At 43.7% G+C, this 18,231-nt stretch overlaps 1 protein-coding gene across 2 annotated transcripts in view; it reads left to right on the forward strand.

Annotated features, from left to right (window-relative positions):
• The window catches only part of DOCK2 (dedicator of cytokinesis 2), a 374,023-nt gene that overhangs the window by 150,775 nt on the left and 205,017 nt on the right, over positions 1-18,231 (forward strand). For both annotated transcript variants that reach the window (XM_081091711.1, XM_081091712.1), the window contains exon 27: positions 16,280-16,375. In XM_081091711.1, the coding sequence (XP_080947837.1) occupies positions 16,280-16,375 (96 nt within the window). The remainder of the gene's footprint in view (positions 1-16,279; positions 16,376-18,231) is intronic.

Raw genomic sequence — 18,231 nt, forward strand, 5'->3', positions numbered from 1 at the left:
AGAAACACCAATGATGAGAGAGAATCACTGATCTGCTGCCTCTTGCACGCCCCCTACTGGGGATCCAGCCCACAACCTGGGCATGTGCCCTGACCAGAAATCAAACTGCCCTCCTAGTTCATGGGTTGATGCTCAACCACTGAGCCACACGAGCTGGGCACACTTGCCGAATTATTTAATGAAGCTACTCGAATTACTTCCTATTGTTTTCTAGGTGATGGAGTTGCAGGTTTATGCTGTCTGCCTCACCCACCTGAATCATGACTCCTGAGAGCCAGACTGCCTTTCCTGATAGACCCAACCCAACTTCTCCTCCCATTAAGAAACCATCCCAGATTCCTTTTGCCCTATCTTATCAATCTCCCAGATGCAGTCTGAAAACTTTTGGTTTTATATAGAATTAAGCGCTTAATTATCTGCAGTTTAACATCTGTTCTTGTCATTTTAGGCATGTCTGGCATATGTTGAAACAGGGCCAGCACTTTTTCTATTATTTTTCTATTTTTCTTTTCAACTAAGGCAATGTCTTTTCATCTCACAAAACATTATCTGAGCACCTACTGTTTGTCAGGCACCATTCTGGGCATCATGGATGCGAAGGTGATTAAGACAAAATGCTCATTCATTCAAAACTACCTCCGAGGTCTTAATTCTCAGTGTTCCTTGTCTCTGGTGCTTGGCCTCAATGATCTACTCGTTTTTCAGGGCCCACCTTGTCCTGTGCCTTTCTCCATGGTTAACACTCCTCCCGCTGCCACCAGGAACTCTCTGACTATTCAGATCATCGCTGTCTTTTGAACACTGGGTGGATTCCCCTTATCTCTCAGCCACCTAGTGCATTCCACAGATGTGTGTCCACCCCAGCCTCCTGGAATTTTGTCACAGCCTACGATTTACTGGGCACGCTCTTATGTGGGTATCCTAATTCTAGTTTATAGGCCCTCCGAGGATGGGGCTGATCCAGTCTTCTATCTCTCCTCTACTTCCACACTGCCTGGGCATAGTGCCGAAGTCAGAGCAGATGCTCAATAATTAATCTTTGTGTTTTGATTGATCCTCTCATCCTCAATTATTCAACTTTCTCAAATACACACTGACACTAATTTTATTTTTTATACTCAGCAGACCCTAATGAGAAAGGCAAATCTGTTGTTGCATTAAACATCATATACAAAGCAGGTACCAACTTGGAGTATTGTTGTGCTCCCCAAATTGTTTCTACATCAATTTAGAATTCAACATGCATTTTCCTGCAGAAATAATGCCACACAATGACGGTGGTTAGTCTGTGTGAGCATGTTTAACCCATAGTGTAAAGGAACCCTGGGACTGAGAGCAGAGGCTCACGGTTACCTGTCCTCATTTCATGAATAGTTTCCAAACATTGTAGGTCCTTCACCTTACCTGACACTCATCACACTTTGCTCACCTTCAAACTATCGGTTCCCTTATCTAGACAATAAGTCCCATGAGTGTGAGGACTACATCTCTCTTGGTTACTGCCATATCCTAACACAGTACCTGGCACAAAAAGTATCTGTTGACTTTCATTGAGTTAAATTGAAAGATTATGAACTTTGGAGGCCCACAGACATGGGTTCAAATTCTACCTTTGCTGCTAATTAGCTGTGTGATCTTGGGGAAGTGCCATGGCCTCTCTGAGCCTCAGCTTACCTCTGCATAATATTTTGTTCATCATGACTATCATATTGATACTTAATATATGTTTCTTCTTTTCTTTCTTCTTGCCCCAATGTAATCCCATAGGTATTGATTATTTAGTGATGTCTGCTTTTCACGCTGTATTGGCTGAGGTGGTGGTGACAGAGAAGGTGCTATTTGGTCTGAGAGTGTTTTTACAGCTTTAGACAACACATGACTTCTATTTCCAGCTCTAGTCCTGCCATTCTGTGTGATCTGAGGCAGGTGACTCAGACATATCTATGAAAGAGTGATGTTGGGTTTCTCTTATTTTCAAGTTTTTTTATTTTTGTTTGTTTGTTTGTTTGTTTTTACCTAACCTCTCAATGTTCTAGGGGTGGATCCCAAATTGAATTCAGTTTTGTGTTTTACCTTAATTATTCATGCATACTTTATATTCTAATTCAAAACAGATCCAGGTTTAAGAAATATTACTGTTATTTGTGAGTCACGCATTAATGAACACCTGCTATAAGTCAATCACTGTGTAAAGCACCTGACATACAGAAGTCCATTCATTTTTGCCATAATCCAGGGAGCAAATTGTTATCATGCTCAGGTTGCCTGTGAACACACTGAGGCCTACAGGAGTTTAAATAAATAGGTTTAGGCTATGAAGTACATTAGTGGCAGAGGCAGAGTTCAGTCTGTTTAAATCTAAACCTTTCTCCTACCCCTCCTCAAAGGATATATAAAAACAGGGTTTTGCCCAAAATGCTTATGCCATGTTAACTGGAAAGAGCAGGACACAAATTGTCTTTCGCACATATAAGGACTTGAAGGAATCATAAATGAATGAGAAGTCAGATGTGTTGCAGGGTTGGACTGATGGGTATATAATCTCATTTTTGTTTTTGGTAATGTTTGTGTAATAAATAATGAATGTTTTTAAAGAATGCTAGAATGCTCTGCATAATTTAGAGGTATAATCTGATAGTTGACTTTATTAGACATTATAATTTATACTATGCATTTTTGTAAGGGATCAGAAATATAAAAATGAATGCAAAGATAGTATTTTATTTTATGTCCCTCCCCAAGCATTACTATGACTGTAGTAGGTAATAAAGGAAACATATGCCTCAAAGAACCTCATGGACAGGAACTAGAAATCCAAGGAGCAAAGTCTAAAAGTCACCTCTGTGGAAAGTGGAGACTTCTTTTTCTGTAAATAGAGCCAGTCTTTAGGGAACAGAGGGACGCTTTCATATCTGGGAGCAAGGAATGCCATGACTCAGGGAAGGTTGTAGAGGAGTAGTTGTAATCTTCCTAAATAACCCCCCAGGAGATTAATTATTTATCTGCTTGAACCCTATTCTGGAAGATAAGTTACAATACTTTGTCTTCTTAGTTGTAGGATAAAAGAAGAGAAGGCGATAGTACATATATCACCAGCATCTTTGCTTTTTGAGAACAGATAATTTAGCACATTTTTTATTTTGTATCAGACTCTGAATTGATAATATATAAAGTTAATTTAGGCAATATCATTCACCCATTCATCCATCCTTTCATCTCTCTGTCTAACCATCCATCCATCCATCCATCCATCCATCCATCCATCCATCCATCCATCTATCCACTCATCCTTTCATCCATCTGTCTATGCATCTATCCACCCACCTACCCATCTATCCATACTTTCATATGTCTATCCATCCATCTACCCATGAACACATTCATTCCCATATTTGTTCATGTGCTTAGTACTTACTCTGTGTCAAGCAGATACTACCCTTTGGATATTAAACATTAAAAGCTGTGGTCCCCTACTGCCAAGAAATATGAATAAAATTCTGTGACGACTCAAAACGAAGAACCACCAGCCCTGCCTAAGGTGAAGTGGGGATTTTGAGTGGTGAGTCAGGAAAGCGTTCCCAAAGGTGATGATTGAACTGGGTTTTTTGACTACTGAGTAGGAGATTGGCAGGTGACCGGGGGAAGGGGCATCTCAGACACAGGTAAGAACCTGCTTTCAAAGGCATCCTGGTTGCTTTCTGTGGGAAGGGCGAGCTGACCCAGACTGGCAGGGTTAGGGCCTGGGAGAATCAAGACCTCATCATATCCAAAGGACTGAACTCCCTCCATGAGCTGACTGCAGTCCAAGAGGCAGTGAGTTCTGCTTCATGAAGACATCATGACTGGGAGAAGATTATAATCAGAAATCTAGGGAGCAGATGGAAACCCAAGACTCAATGTGAGCAGGACCAGACTGACACAGGCCGAGGGAAAGCGCTTGGTAGGAAGAACATACTGGTATAAGGCTGAGTGAGGTGTTATTAGCCTGCACTCTTATTAGAGAAAAGCACCCTATTACAAAGACCTCCTTGTTATAGCAAAGGACACAACAGGTACGCATTCCTCCCAGTTAATTCTGACAGTGCCTTTCTCAGGACATCTTCCCAGATTCCCCCCAGTTGGGTTCTTTGTGTCTTTTCTGAGCATCCTCAGCGCTCTGGGAGAACACTGTGTGGCCCTTTCCTTACTGTGTGGTCTTCCCCCAAGCACATTGCCAGCAGGACCTGGGCTTTCTCTGTCCCTGAATCCCCAGCACTTAGGACAGCACATGGCACACAGTGAATGTTCTCCCTGGGCTGCATGTAGAAAGACATAGAGAGCATTTTACAAATAACAGTGCCTGTGCTCGGCCCCAGAAAGTTAGTCTGGGTGGAGCCTGAGCATGGGCATGTTTATATATTTAGAAAGTCCCAAGGTAATCCTAAAAATGCAGCCATGGTCGTGAACCACTGGAGCAGATGCTGAGAGAACGTTTCTGGAGATATTGATTTATAATGAACACTAGCCTGGTCATCTCATTGTTGGCAGGGGTTGGGGAAGGAGCAGCAACCAACTGTTCAGGCAGCTTCCTAAGGCTAGCTTCACCCCCAACTAGGAACACTGGGAGCAAAAGACTTCTTTTAGATGCTGTGCTCTTACTGGAAGGAAACTCAGTCTGTGGCTAGGCTTACACACATAGATGTGACTCAAGGTGAACTGGTTACACTAACCAACTAGGTGGGTTCTCACTGGCTGAGAATATAAAAGGGCTGAACATTCAAGAGAGAAGACCGTCCTGCTTGCAGCTGATTAGGGAAGGATCAGTGCCAGGGCTTCAGAGTGGGGGCTCTGAGTATACTATGGAGACGGGGAAAGAAACTGGTCATGTTCTTGTCATCTAGAAAGGTCACCAGAAGCCATGTCAAATTGGGCAATTTGGAATAAATCAGAAAAATAAACTAGTTCTCTCTCTCCCAAATTTATTTGAGATATACAGGTCGGTGAGAGAGAGAGAGGGGGGGGGGGAAGAGAGAGAGAGAGAGAGAGAGAGAGAGAGAGAGAGAGAGAGAGAGAGAGAGGAAGAGAGAGAGAGAGATGGAGATGGGGAGGAGGGACCCCACAACCCAGACTTTCCAAAGAGAGTGAGGTGGGGATGACAGCAATATTAGACATATGATAGGACTTTAAACATTTGTTGAAATTATCATTACAATTAGGAAACGGTGGAGAAAATCTCACATGCTTTATCAGCATTAAAGTAGAGACACACAGTGTGGGGGTTGGTAGGGGGACAGAGAGAGAGAAAGAGATTGAGTAAGAAGAGATCATACTTTGCAAGATGAGAAGAAATGCTCTTGTTCTAGGAGGCAGTAATTTTGTCAGCACATGGAGAGGGGCACGCACCTCCATTGCTTGCTCTTCATAGAGATGGGTTTCTGGGGAGGGTTTAGTTATATCCGATCTGAACTGAAAAACAACATTGAGGCTGTGTAACTGCACACGTAGATCAGAGGATACACAGTCGTCCCTCAGATTTATTGCTCTTTTCTGGCCGACTCTCTTGTGATTAGATTGGCCTACTTTCTCCATCCCTTCCCAGCAACGGGAAAGAGGTTTGAGGGTGATATCTTAAAGCCTCCTGTTGGTAATGTTTCTAAAGTTTTGGGTATAATTTTTGCCTAAGCAGGCTTATCAGGGAGAACAGGCTCTGAATTCTGGCTGAGACCCAGAATCCTGGGATGTTCATGAGACCTGTCTCTGAACTTAGATTTGTGCCTGGCTGGCTTAGAAGGAATCTGTGGGGCAAGAGTCCTTTTTCAAAAAAAAAAAAAAAAAAAGGAAAAGGGAAGGGTGGGGGCAATTGAGTGTTGATATGGGGAGACCCTGCTGAGGAATCTAGGTCAGTCATCATCCAGTGAGCTACAGAATTCTGTCTTTTTCTCCGGAGTGATTAGGGGTATTTTCACTGTGGGAAGGAGTGTACAGTGGAAGGTTGTATATTTTTTTATTCCTCTCTTCCCCTGTCTAAAGAGCCTTTAGCATTAGTGTGGGATCAAGCTCTGTTGCCAGTACCATTGAGGAAGTCTCTGCCTAGAAGTTTCCAGATTCTCCATTCTGATCCCCTCCTCTCAGCACCTCTAGGGAATTCACCTGAGTTGAAGAATGACATTCTGCCCATGGAACTTTAAATATCAATAAACACTTGGAGGTATATTTGGGAAATAATTTGGGGTGGTAGAGTATCATGCTGGTCCTTAGCGGCACCTTCTGTGCCTGTGGCTAAAGCCATCTGGGACTGGGGTTGCAGGCTGGTGATGAAGTAGAGGCATAAAGTAGGAGGAAACAGAGGAGAAACTAGGCAGCCAGTGGAACAGGGGAGAGAGAGGAGGGCAGTAATGGAGGGTGGAAGAAGGTCATTGGGAAGTTGGGCAGGGAGGGATAAATGGTAGCAAAGGTTTTTACCAACAGGGAGTTTTCACCACCATTTCTTATAGGCCCATGGACACATGCTTTAAAATATATTGTTTCCCAAGCAAGTAGCATGTATTAAAAGTTAATTAATTTATTTACACATTTAAAAATTAATCTGTAATAATAAACGTGTAATATGCTAATTAGTCCGGACAGCCGACCAACCTTTCAGACCTCCTTCTGGATGACATTCTGGAAGAAGCCGGGGGTACAAGGGCTGAGGCAAGCCGCTGCTGCTGCAAGGGCCAAGCCCCTTGCACAAATTTCATGCATTGGGTGTCTAGTAATATATAAGTAGCATTTATAATTTTCTGACCAGCAGAGTTCAACAGAATGCCTGCCTATCTTGTTTTCGTTCAAACAAGGGATCTTGACATTGCAATTAGCCAATGTGGTAACACTGAAGAGGACTCTACCATTTCTGTTAAGCTTCTTGAAACACTACAAATAGTTCACAGAACCCCATTTCTACAGTGGGAGCTCTAAGGGAGCACATTGCTGCTGGGGCATTGGGACATGTATCTTGCTTGGTACAATTGGGTATAACAAACAATACAAAATTGCTGTGAATAGCTATGTTCACAGTGCATGAGCCCTGCACCCAAGAAGACACGGATTCAAATCCAGCTCCATCACCCATGGCTCTGTGACCCTGGACAAGTTACATAAATGTCAGAATTTCCTGCTTTGTAGCATGGGGAGCAGCAGTGTAGCAGATGGATACGATCATTCTGGGAATTAAATGAGATGGTGCACATGAAGCATTTAGCATAGCATCTGTCACCTATTAAGTGCTTAAAATATTGAATGGTAATAATAATTACAATGGATCTTATTTTATACCTTAAAATGGAATAACACTTATCCCCTGGGTTTTCCCACAATGCACTGAGATAATAAATACAAGGCACACAGCCCATTGCGGGCACATGTGAAGAATCAAGCAAATGTTAGCTGTGTTGTTTTTCCATTTCTCCTTACACAGTCCCATAGATCCCTCCTGCTTTGAAGAACAAAAGTAGACACCTCTGAGATCCATCTCCTAAGTGGCTCCAGCCAGCCTCCATTCATCCACATTGAGACGTTAGACTGACAGACCTTGGTTTTATTTTTTCTGCCCTTGGCTGCAGGTTGGAGGTTCCAGTGTATTTTACTAAAAGCTCCACAAGCAACTTAATAGGACCTGAATAAAAGAAACATTTGTCTCTAAGCACAATTGGATATTTTTTTGTTGGAGGCAATAGTTTTGTTATGTATTTTTTTTCTTTTTTCCTGGTTGCTTTAAGTAGATTTTTTTTTCCCCACCTGCAAATGGAACTTAAAAGCATTTGATAAATGGAATACGATATTTCATAGTTCTGCCTTTTTAAAAGGTGTTAAACCATGTTACTTTGTAATGCTCCTCTCAGTTGACAATAGCACTTTATCCATGAGCACCAAGGTTCCTGTGGCTGCCCAGCATGGGGCAGACACGCCCCCCCCCCCCCCGCCCCCCATAGGGCTGCCTGCAGGGCACCACCACAGCCCCTGGAATGCATCCATCCAGTCCCTGTGAGTGCGGTTCCTTAGGCATATTGACTGACTCATCTTTTTCCAATTGGGAAACAGGTCTATTCTCTTAATTATCGTAAGTGATTATTGAGAAAATTTCCAATAAACCATAGCAAATAAAGTTATCCCTTTAACCTCACATCTCTGCCTCTTCTCCCTGCTCAGAGGGACCATTGTTAATGTCTTGCCATGCATATTTCCAGATTTTTGGACATAGGAAAATATTTTTTCAAAAACATAAATGGGATTATATTTCACATGGTAGCCTTTGGTCTCTTTTTACTGGCTATATTAAGGATATCTTTTCAGATCAAGAATATCTGCCTTCTCCTATTCCATTGAGTGGATAAGCTGTCATTTATATAATGGGATCCCTGATTGGGGGACATTTATCTTGCTTGCTGCATTTGGATATTATAAATAAAACAATATGCTATCAACAGCTGTGCACACAAATGTTTGCCTCGCTGTTTACTTTGGGCAGATTTGCAGAAAGATTTATCATCTCAAAGTCCTGCCGCCTGCATTCATCTCCGTGGTCCTAATACACAGAGGCAAGGCAGCTGTAAGCCTGGACCCGGGGGTCAGACAGGCCTGGGCAGGAACTAGGATCAGTGCTCACACCTGGTGTGTGATCCCACCAGAGCCTCCGTGTTACCAGCTGCAAGTCTGGGATAATAGAAGGATTTCCCCCATTTCATAGATGCTTGCAGAATTCCTTAAGCTAATATAGGCCATGTGCTTAGAAGAGTACCTAACGTGTAATAAAAGCTCAGAAAATATTAGCGGTCAGTGTCAGAACTAGGTACAGATTCTCAAAACAATCCTGATATTGAGGGTGCCATTATGCCCAGTTTAGAGGTGAAGAAACTGAGGCTCGCAGAGGTGAGTCTGGTTAACGTAGGGAAGGAGCACAGTTAGTGCTGGCTCCGTAGTCTGTGCGAGGAGAGACTCTATTTTCATAATTTTCATAACACTGAGAGCCTAACGCACTCACTCTTCTTGGCACCTCCCAACACTCTGAAATGGCAAGAGCATGGGATTAGACAGAACCCAGCTGAAATTCAGGCTTGGCCACCCGTGAGTGATAATTCTGGGCAAGTTACGCATCCTCTCTCTCATGCTCATATTTCACTTCTGGGGCTTCAGTGGTTTTTTTTTTGTGTGTGTGTGTTTTTTTAATTAAGTGAGATTGCAGTTGTCAGGTCTATATGCATAGTTCTTAGCATATAGTATCATCTCGAGATTGTTAGGTAACAGCGTGTCAGAATGAGAAGCCCATCTTTTCTTCCTTTTTTTGTCTTCTCCTACCACTGATGCAAACTCTCCCTCCTAGAGAAGGCGAACCCCTGGGACTCAGACACTCATGGCCACATGAGGGCTCACCCACGTCCTGCCTGGGAAGTGGGGAGCTGCCTGGTGGGTAGGAGATGGGGAGGTGATGGTGCACAGCAAAGCCACTGCTCAGCTCCACTGACCTCGCCCTCTGCCTCTCTGAGTCCCTGCCGCTCCTGTTGCCTCCTTTACCCAATGAACTGTCCTGCAGTTAATCAAGTCTTCCCGGAGAGAAGCCAGTCACACAGGAGGGAAGAAGACAGCCTTAAACCTAGAAATCCTGAGAAAGAGAGACGGTGACTGTACTTTAGAGGAAAATTGTTACTATCCTTTGAGGGTTAGGATATTTTCTTTGTAGGGAGTGTTCCTGGTGACTTCTAAGTGAAAAGGAAGTAGAAAGGACCTCTTCCATAGGCACACAGAGCAGAGAAAGACTGTGGCAGCTCTGGGCAGCAGCAGTTTCCATGCTCAGACTATGCATTGTGTCTCTGTTGTTAGAAAGAAAAGGTCTTTGGACATCACTCTGTAGCCGTGACCTTGTGATCTTCATCTTGGTACTAAAAAGGCCAAAAGACAAAGTAGGCAGAGTAGCTGGGGTTGTCCTTGGCATGAACACAAGGCCCAAGGTTGCCCGTGTGCTGGGTCCGGGAGCAGTCGGCCAGGCACTGCCCAGCGGAACTGGTTTTTCATGCTAGCTCCTATGGCATCACCTGTCACTGGTCATGTGACCCAGGCCAGCCCCTTCTCAAAGCTGATGTTTGTAAAGTAAGGGTTGCACTAGAACTCTTTTCAAAATCTGGCATCGGCATAACACAGTCACCGTTTTGTCACTGAACATGATCCCATGCCCTGTTAACATTTCTAATTCAGTGAGCTCACTTATAAACATTTACCCATGAACATTTAGAGTAGGAGTCCCTGTAAAGATAATAGATGAAACAGAGTCTCATATTTTGCTCCCTCTGGAAAAATCTACTAAAAAGAAAAAGTGAAGGGAGTTTTGTAAAAGGAAGGCAGATATCATATGGAAAAATACTAACTGATTTAGCAGACCCGGGAAGAGTGATTCATAAGCCAGCAGCGGGAAAAGCTGACGTCTCATCTAACCTACAGCAAAGATTTCCCCCAAGTTACAGGAAATGGTGGTAGCAGGGCCCCTGGAGGTGGGGGTGAGGAAGAGGAGCTCAAACGGGGAGGATCAGTTGCAAGTGTGTGTAAGAAGCAGCCTGTCTGGGCAGCTGAGTCATGGGTGGGGGGTGGGGGTTGGGGGGTATTCTACAAAGAGGATACAGCACCAGGCGTCAGGACTAGGTGACATTAGGCGCAGTGGAGGGCAGCAACACCCTACTCCAAACAAGGTTTCAATCAAAGTCTGCGTCTTAGAAGCCAAGGCCTCTGGCACTTTCCTCCCCCTCAGCTCCCGATGCTGGCAGCCAGGCTCTCAGCCTTCAGGCAAGAGATCAGAGGAGTCTTGTCTGTGGGATCCAAGCGGCCCCAGAAGAAAGCCTGGTATATATGTGGGTATTTGAGTCGCTCCAACTAACCATCCCAGCCAGATCACCCTGCAGAGAAGCTCCTGGACCACAAGGTCTACTCAGCCAGAGCTGTAACCAGCCTGCGAGCCCCTCACACTGAAATGTGAGCATACCACCACAGGTTCCAGAGAACTAAGGAAACAACTCCACCGCGAAAGAAAGAGTCCAAAACAGGCAGACGGAAGAGCAGCAACTTGCAGGAAACAGACTCTGTGAGGCAAAGCAAACTTTTAAAACCGGCAGAGAGAATTGTGTAAGAGGAGAAGAGGCAGTCATGAATAGGGAAAAGATGGCATAAAAGACAGAGAACTAAAAGGAATCTCTGATCCCCCCCCCCCCAGATTGCTTTTATCTTTTGGGGGAATGAAAAGTTGTACGAGAAATGGGAATTTGTTTACAACTTGGATAGGGATGACATTTACATATCAAAATATTTTAAACACAAAATATCAATCCAACAAAAATTATACTACAACTTTATAGGAGGAAGGAGACATGGAAAGAATATAGGTGTCTAATGGGGCTGAGTGGGGGAGCAACAAGGGTTAAATCCTTGTCTTTTATGGCAGAGGCTTAATAGAGAATGCCAAAAAGTGAACAAATTCGTTTAAAGAAGAGGTAATACATAGTTTTGACCACATGACCATAAGTATTAAAGTAACAACTACATATGCTAAAAAAAATAAAGATGGTCCTCTGGTGGGGGGACATGAGGGACTGGTGTTTTCGTTTTAAATATTTTTATTGATTTCATAAAGGAAGGGTGAGGGAGAGAGAGATAGAAACATCAATGATGAGAGAGAATCATTGATCTGCTGCCTCCTGCACACCCCACACTGGGGATGGAGCCCACAACCCAGGCATGTGCCCTGGCTGGGAATCGAACTGTGACCTCCTGGTTCATAAGTTGATGCTCTGAGCCACACTAGCCGGGCTGGGGTTTTTTGTTGTTGTTGTTGTTCTTTTTTGTTTTTGTTTTTTTAATGATGAACATCGGACAGTGTTTCTCAACTATATACGTTTGTAACTTTGATTAAAAAAATTAACATTACCACCATTAAGTAGCCAGCATCACTTGTGTAAAAGTGGAATTTTCAAATGATTAAGAATATCATCTTACGTAGTTAGATAGTGAGCACATTTCAAAGTTTTATTTATTGAGCTGGGGGAAAAGCTGACCAAAGAAATAGCTAGTTCAAAAGTGTTTAGGATTCTTGAAGTTGGGGAGAGGAGATGCTTATATTGAGTTGGGCTTAGATATAAGACACGTAAAATTTTTACAGACCAATAGAGCTATAAACTTTAGCAAACTAGAAAATATCACACTTTATCACTGTTCTTCAAGTGAGCCTCTGGCTTTACGGAGCTCTAATATTTCTGCTTGCTGCTCAGTTGTGGATGCTGAAACAAAATTACATTTTCCAAGAGAGTAAGAGGACTTCCCCAGTTGGGCTTCTCAGAAATACGCTATTAAAAATTTAAGAAATTCTTATTTTGCTTTATGTTCAGGTTTTGGGTCTTTTCCTGAACCCTTGCTATGTATAGACACAATACAACAATGTTATTAGGTTCTAAGAAGATGCTGTTTTCTGTCAGCTCTGATCCGAGGCCTCCCCTGGTTGTTTTGTTTTGCATGAACAGACAGGTGTTAAAGACATATTAGCACCAAAGGGGTTCTTTTCTACTTGGTATCATCAAAAGGATTGAAAGAAAAATGAAAATAGGGGACACCTTTTACAGAATTTGATTCAATGTTGTGAAATTCTGTGTCTGTATATTATTTCCTAAAATCATCTCATATATGGTATGCTCTATTATTATTCTGGAAATACTCTGGGAAATTAATAATTTTGAATTGCATTCTACAAAGTCCGAGGGCTGGCACAGGGCCCAGGCTGAGCCAAGAAGACAGGGGTTGTCTCCCCCTGCCACCTACCTACCCTTCTTTCAGTTTCCTACCTCCCACCCTTCTTTGTTTTCCTTCCTTCCTTTAAAAATATACCTGCCCCCCTTACTCCCCTGACTCCCTTGCTCCCTTCCCCCTGGTAACCACCATGCTGTTGTCTGTGTCTGTGAGTTTCAGTGTTATATCTCACAGAGGAGTGAAATCATATGGTTCTTAGCTTTTCCTGACCGACTTATGTCATCCCTCTTTTTACTGTTATGTATTGGGCTTATGGGTAAGATTAAAGAAAGGACCCCAGGTTCCTTCCAGATATCACACACAGCCTATAATTATTAAAAGAAAAAAAAAACAACAACTCAGCTACAATTTGCAGTGTGTTTAGGTTGGCTGGATTGATTTCTTTGCCAGGGCCATAATGGGAAGACTGGCTTTGTCATTTCAATTACAAGCCACCGTTTAGTCCGAGCCCGGAAGACACTTCCGCAGAGATTCCTCCACTTGCCTGGAGGCAGAGCAATTAACAGTGGGTGATTTGTGGCTGCATTTTTGCTGCTTAGCACAGGTTTATCATCTTGAAAGTTTTCCATTTGCATATACGCTATACGCTCTTTGGGCGACATCTCGATATTATCCAGAGCTTAGATTATGCATTGCCTTTTACTGCACGTGCTGCTGCGTGCTGGGAATCTGCAAGCTTGGCCGGAACGCAGCTGAAGACCAAGGGGGACAGGAGTTGCAGCCGCCACTTACTGAGGGCCTACTATGTGTCCACCCTGGGCAGCGAGGGCCTGACCTGCATTCCTTTACTCATTCTTCAAACCAGCACTTCAGGCTTCTATTGTTTGTCACAGAAACGGAAATGCAGGGAAGCAAAGTAATTTGTCCTAGGTCACCAGCTCAAATTAGCAGTATTGGGATTCAAAGTCAAGTCTATCAGAGCCCAGAACACTCCGCCGCACCACCTCTCCTATTGGGACCTAAAGTGAAAGGAAATAAATTGGACGGTTTCCTACTTTTGAATACCAAACTTTCTGAGCAGTCTAATTGCTGCTCTTTGCATGAAGAAACAGCTATTTAAAAGAAGTAGGAGAAAGGGGTTTTATTATCTCTATTGGTAAAGGAAGAGAGAGATATAATCCGGTGGGGTGGGCATCAAATGGAAACCATTATATGAATTGGCAGTGGGCTCAGATTGATGAAATTGCAAAGGAATGCAGAGAGGACAAGTAATGATTTTCTAAAAGGGAAAGACAAGATCAGAAGTTACTGAAGGTAATAATACTTCAAGCTGGAGGGTGGGGCTATCCATCCTCTCAGGTGCAAAGAGGCTGATGAGGCCCCAACGTAGCAACCAGAGACCTATGCTCCTGTTCCAGTCCACCTGGGTGAGTGTGGGCAAGGAGCAGGCTCTGCAGCCAGAAATGCTGGGTTTGAATCTTTTTCCTTTGACTTTTTAGCTGGGTGACCCTGGACAAGTTACTTAACCTCTCTGAGCTTCAGTCATCTCATCTAAACAATGAAGATCATAATATTGCCCGTCTTATTGTGGAATGAGGTCTTATTTAGTAGGGTGCCAGGTATTTAGTAAGCTTTCAAAACATGTTAAACATTTTTATTACCATTAGCATTACATTTATATCATATAAAATATTGGAGATTGAAAGTCAGAAAAGAGGCTTGAGGACATAAAGGATAGAAGGAAATCACAGGAGAGTCTCACCTGTAGCCTAGAATTAAAGGGAGATGTTCCCCCCCTTGCCCCTGAGCGTCAGGAGGAAACTGTGATATGGGGAAAGGGCTGGATGGGGACATGGCTCAAATCCAACAAGAGACTGGCATCTGATGGATCATGAGCACTTGTTTCTGTAAAATACATGCTTGGGTAGAAGCTCTGGTGGCAGAGGTTCTACTGGGGAGCTCCCTAGGACTGGAGAGTGGGGATTAGTGCAGAAGGAGTGAGGATGGGGGAGGGGGAGAGAGAGAGAGAGAGAGAGAGAGAGAGAGAGAGAGAGAGAGAGAGAGAGAGAGAGAGAGAGAGAGAGAAAGGGAGGAATCTCTGGGCTACTCATCTTTGGAGTCATTGAAAAACTGCTGGGAAGGAAGGAGGGTTTTTAATAAGCACATCTTTGTTCTTTTTCTTACTACAGATCTATCTATTTTTCTTTCATGGGTTCTATTAAGAGAAAAAACACACTTAAATGGAAAGCAGCCACATTTCATAAGGTGCTTATGAAGAAGTATGAGGAGCCATCCACCTTTCAGCCACCGTTTATTCAGCCCTTTCTTCTGTCAGGCTCTGCCAAGGTCCTGGAGACACAGGCTGCCTCCAAACCCCAGCTGTCTCCGGAGCTCCACAGTGTGTCGTGTCATGGATCTCAGCCATCAGAATGCGCTGCAGAGAATTCATGAATTACTGAAGCCCAGGCTCTATCTTGGACCCACAGATTCTCCTGCCATGGGACGAGGCGTGTTCATTTCCCCAGAACTGCCATGCTATTTTCATGTTCACATCAACCTTGAAAGACTGGTGGGAAACCCGTATACATTTTGTAGATAAAAGAGTAGAGGCTCAGAGAAGTAAGTGATAAGTGAGGTCACATGATGCAAGTGCCGAGTTGTGTCCAGACCCCGAGATGCTGAATTTAAAATCACAGGGCCTCACCACTTGGCCATAACCACCCTCCCAGCTATGCATGGATAATAATCTGTGTAGGAGCTTAGAATGTGCAAAATGCACAAAACCCTCGCCTACCACAGCAAATGCTCAAAAATTATCGACAAGTCCTACTTGAGGCTCAGAGACTTATATTTAAAGTGGGCAGAACCCCATAAATGTCACAACCTGGCTCACCATGATTCCCCTAAAGTAGATCATTTAGCTTCTACTGCACAAGCACCCCATTCTTACAGTTTCCGTCACAAACCCCAGTCTCAGGCTCCTGCAACACTGGCTCCTCCATTTGTCCTTCTGGCCTAGGGAGATAGTGGCACCCTGCTGTTGCCAATCTCTAGGTTATCTTGTTTGTGTCTCAACTTCTTCATCACCTGTATAACCCTGCCCTGCATTACATTCTGTCTTTACTCCAGGTTAGATCCCAACTGTCACACAGGTGAAGAAACCAAGGTGCAGAGAAGTAACGCAGCCCATGTAGCACAAGAATTCTGACCCAGTTAGTATTCTCAGTCAAAAGTTTCTGGTTCCAGAGCTTAAGCTCTTAATTACTGACTTATATTTAAGATGGTTAGTGGAATTCCTGGTGCCCAGTGCCTGGTGGTGATGGTGATGGAGATATGACAACGACAGTGATGATGATGATGATGGTGATGATGATGATGATGATGATGATGTTAGTGGTGATAAGGATGGTGGTGATGGTGCTAATGCTGCTGCTGGTGGTGATCTTGGTGATCACCATGTCTGACTGCTGTTGCATATCCTTTGGAAGAGGTGTGCAGACACAATGTCCCGGTTGTCACACAGATGTCTCTGACTGTGTTACAGGCCTTCACCTACCACCACATCCAAGAGATCATGGTCCAGCTGCTTCGCACGGTGAACCGGATGGTCATCACGATGGGGCGGGATCACCAACTGATTGTGAGTAGATCCTTCCTCTTGTCAAACGTTTTCCACTGTTCATGGTCAGGGAATGGATTTTCTGGAACACCAGATCATGTTGAACACCAAGCGCCGACCACTGCTTTGTTTTGGAGTTCAAGGGTCAGATGACTTTTTTCCTATCTGAGCTGGGAGAACATGTGAGTTAAATCAAGTTGCTGAAATAAGACTTGGGACCTGTCTACCGAGTTGAGTGTGGCAGTGGGGAGGGAATGTCACTGGCGAAGAGGGAGAAGTGAGAGAAGCTCTTTGTGAGCAGGCTGAGCAGAGCCCTCCACGCTCACATTCACCAGGAACTTTACTTCTGGCCTAGAGTCAAGCAGGGCCCAGTCTCCGGGTTCCATGAGCTTGGTTTTCTAAGTGGCTTCCTTGTGTGTTAACTCTTCTCTTAGATGTTGGTTAATTCAAGGTCACTGCTAAGTTTTGGGTTATTCTTCTGCACAAACACTATGTTCCATAAATCAGGAAATTCCTGCTCCATAGTCTGATTGTTCTTTTTCTTCAGACACAGAGGCCATCTCTAACCTTTGCCCATCGTGCTCTAAGCCAAGGGCCAAAAACTAATGCTTACAGGGACCAGTCATGAAAAGAAATACGTCACTCTCTTGCTCAAACTCACCAGTGCTTTCCCATCTCACTCAGAGGGACATCTAAACCGTCACTGGGGTCTGATATGCGCTCACCCCCTCTCTCATACCTTTACGCGTTCCTCCCATGTATAAAGCATTATTCCATTTGCCATTTCTTTGGCTTGGCCCATCTGTCCCTCAAGTCTGAGGGCTGGTTACATCATGTTAATCAGATTTTGGCTCAGTGTCACCTACTCAGAGAGGCTTCCCTGCTGACTGCTCGTCTATATATAGTACCTGCCACCTCTCTCCATCCTCTTTCAATCTCTACACCTTACTCTTCTTTAAGTTGCTTAGTACTTATCACCTAAAAATATATATACCTTTATTTATTTGGTATTGTCAGGCTCTCCTGGTGAAAATATAGGCTCTAGGAATGTAAGTAATTTTGTCTGATTTGTACATTCGTATCTCCAGACCCTTCAACAATGCCTGGCATGTAGTGGGTGCCCAATAAATACTTGTTGAATGACTGAGTGAATGAATGAGCATTCTAGGCAGGGATCTTAATGTTTAAAGAGGACAAGTGCCACTCAGCTCTGATGAAACCATGTGGGATTGGGTCCTATAATTTCCAGAACTCCCAACATCTCAAGAGAAGCTGAAAATCTATAAACTTTATGTGAAATGTCCTGATACTTAAGTGTTGACAGATAATTAAAAGTGGATGCTGATCATGGATAGACTATGGTCTTGCTTCATGGACATACACCATTAGGTGCTGAGTGTTATTCTAACATTAGATGGACAAGGACTTACACTAGAAGCAGTAGAGTGTAACAATCTAATTTATACCCATATGTTCTGTCCACTCATGTCAAAGCATGTGTACTTAGTATATATTAATGCACAGTTCAGGGCGTGGGGACATCAGAGAAAGGGCCAGCAGTGCCAGGCACCCCTGCCTTCCTGGGGCAGAGAGCCACATGAATTGGTCTCTGTCATTTGTCTCACTTACCATCCTTTCACCTTAGCAGTGTCACCATTTCTTTTTCAGCTACAAGCTTCCATATCTGTGGTTCCCATAGCACATCTTAGATAAGCATCTTATGAGCCCTCTAATCTTTATTCCTTTTCTTTGGAGCCAGACATAAAGGTGACCATCACCCCACTTAGTTTATTTCATACATCACAGGGTCTTCACACTCTCTCCTTCACAAGTGATTCTTTAAAATAGTGCCTGGATCATAGCCCTAGCTGGTTTGG

Source organism: Myotis nattereri, assembly GCF_964212035.1.
Source record: "Myotis nattereri genome assembly, chromosome: 5".
In the NCBI taxonomy this organism is placed as follows: Eukaryota; Metazoa; Chordata; class Mammalia; order Chiroptera; family Vespertilionidae; genus Myotis; species Myotis nattereri.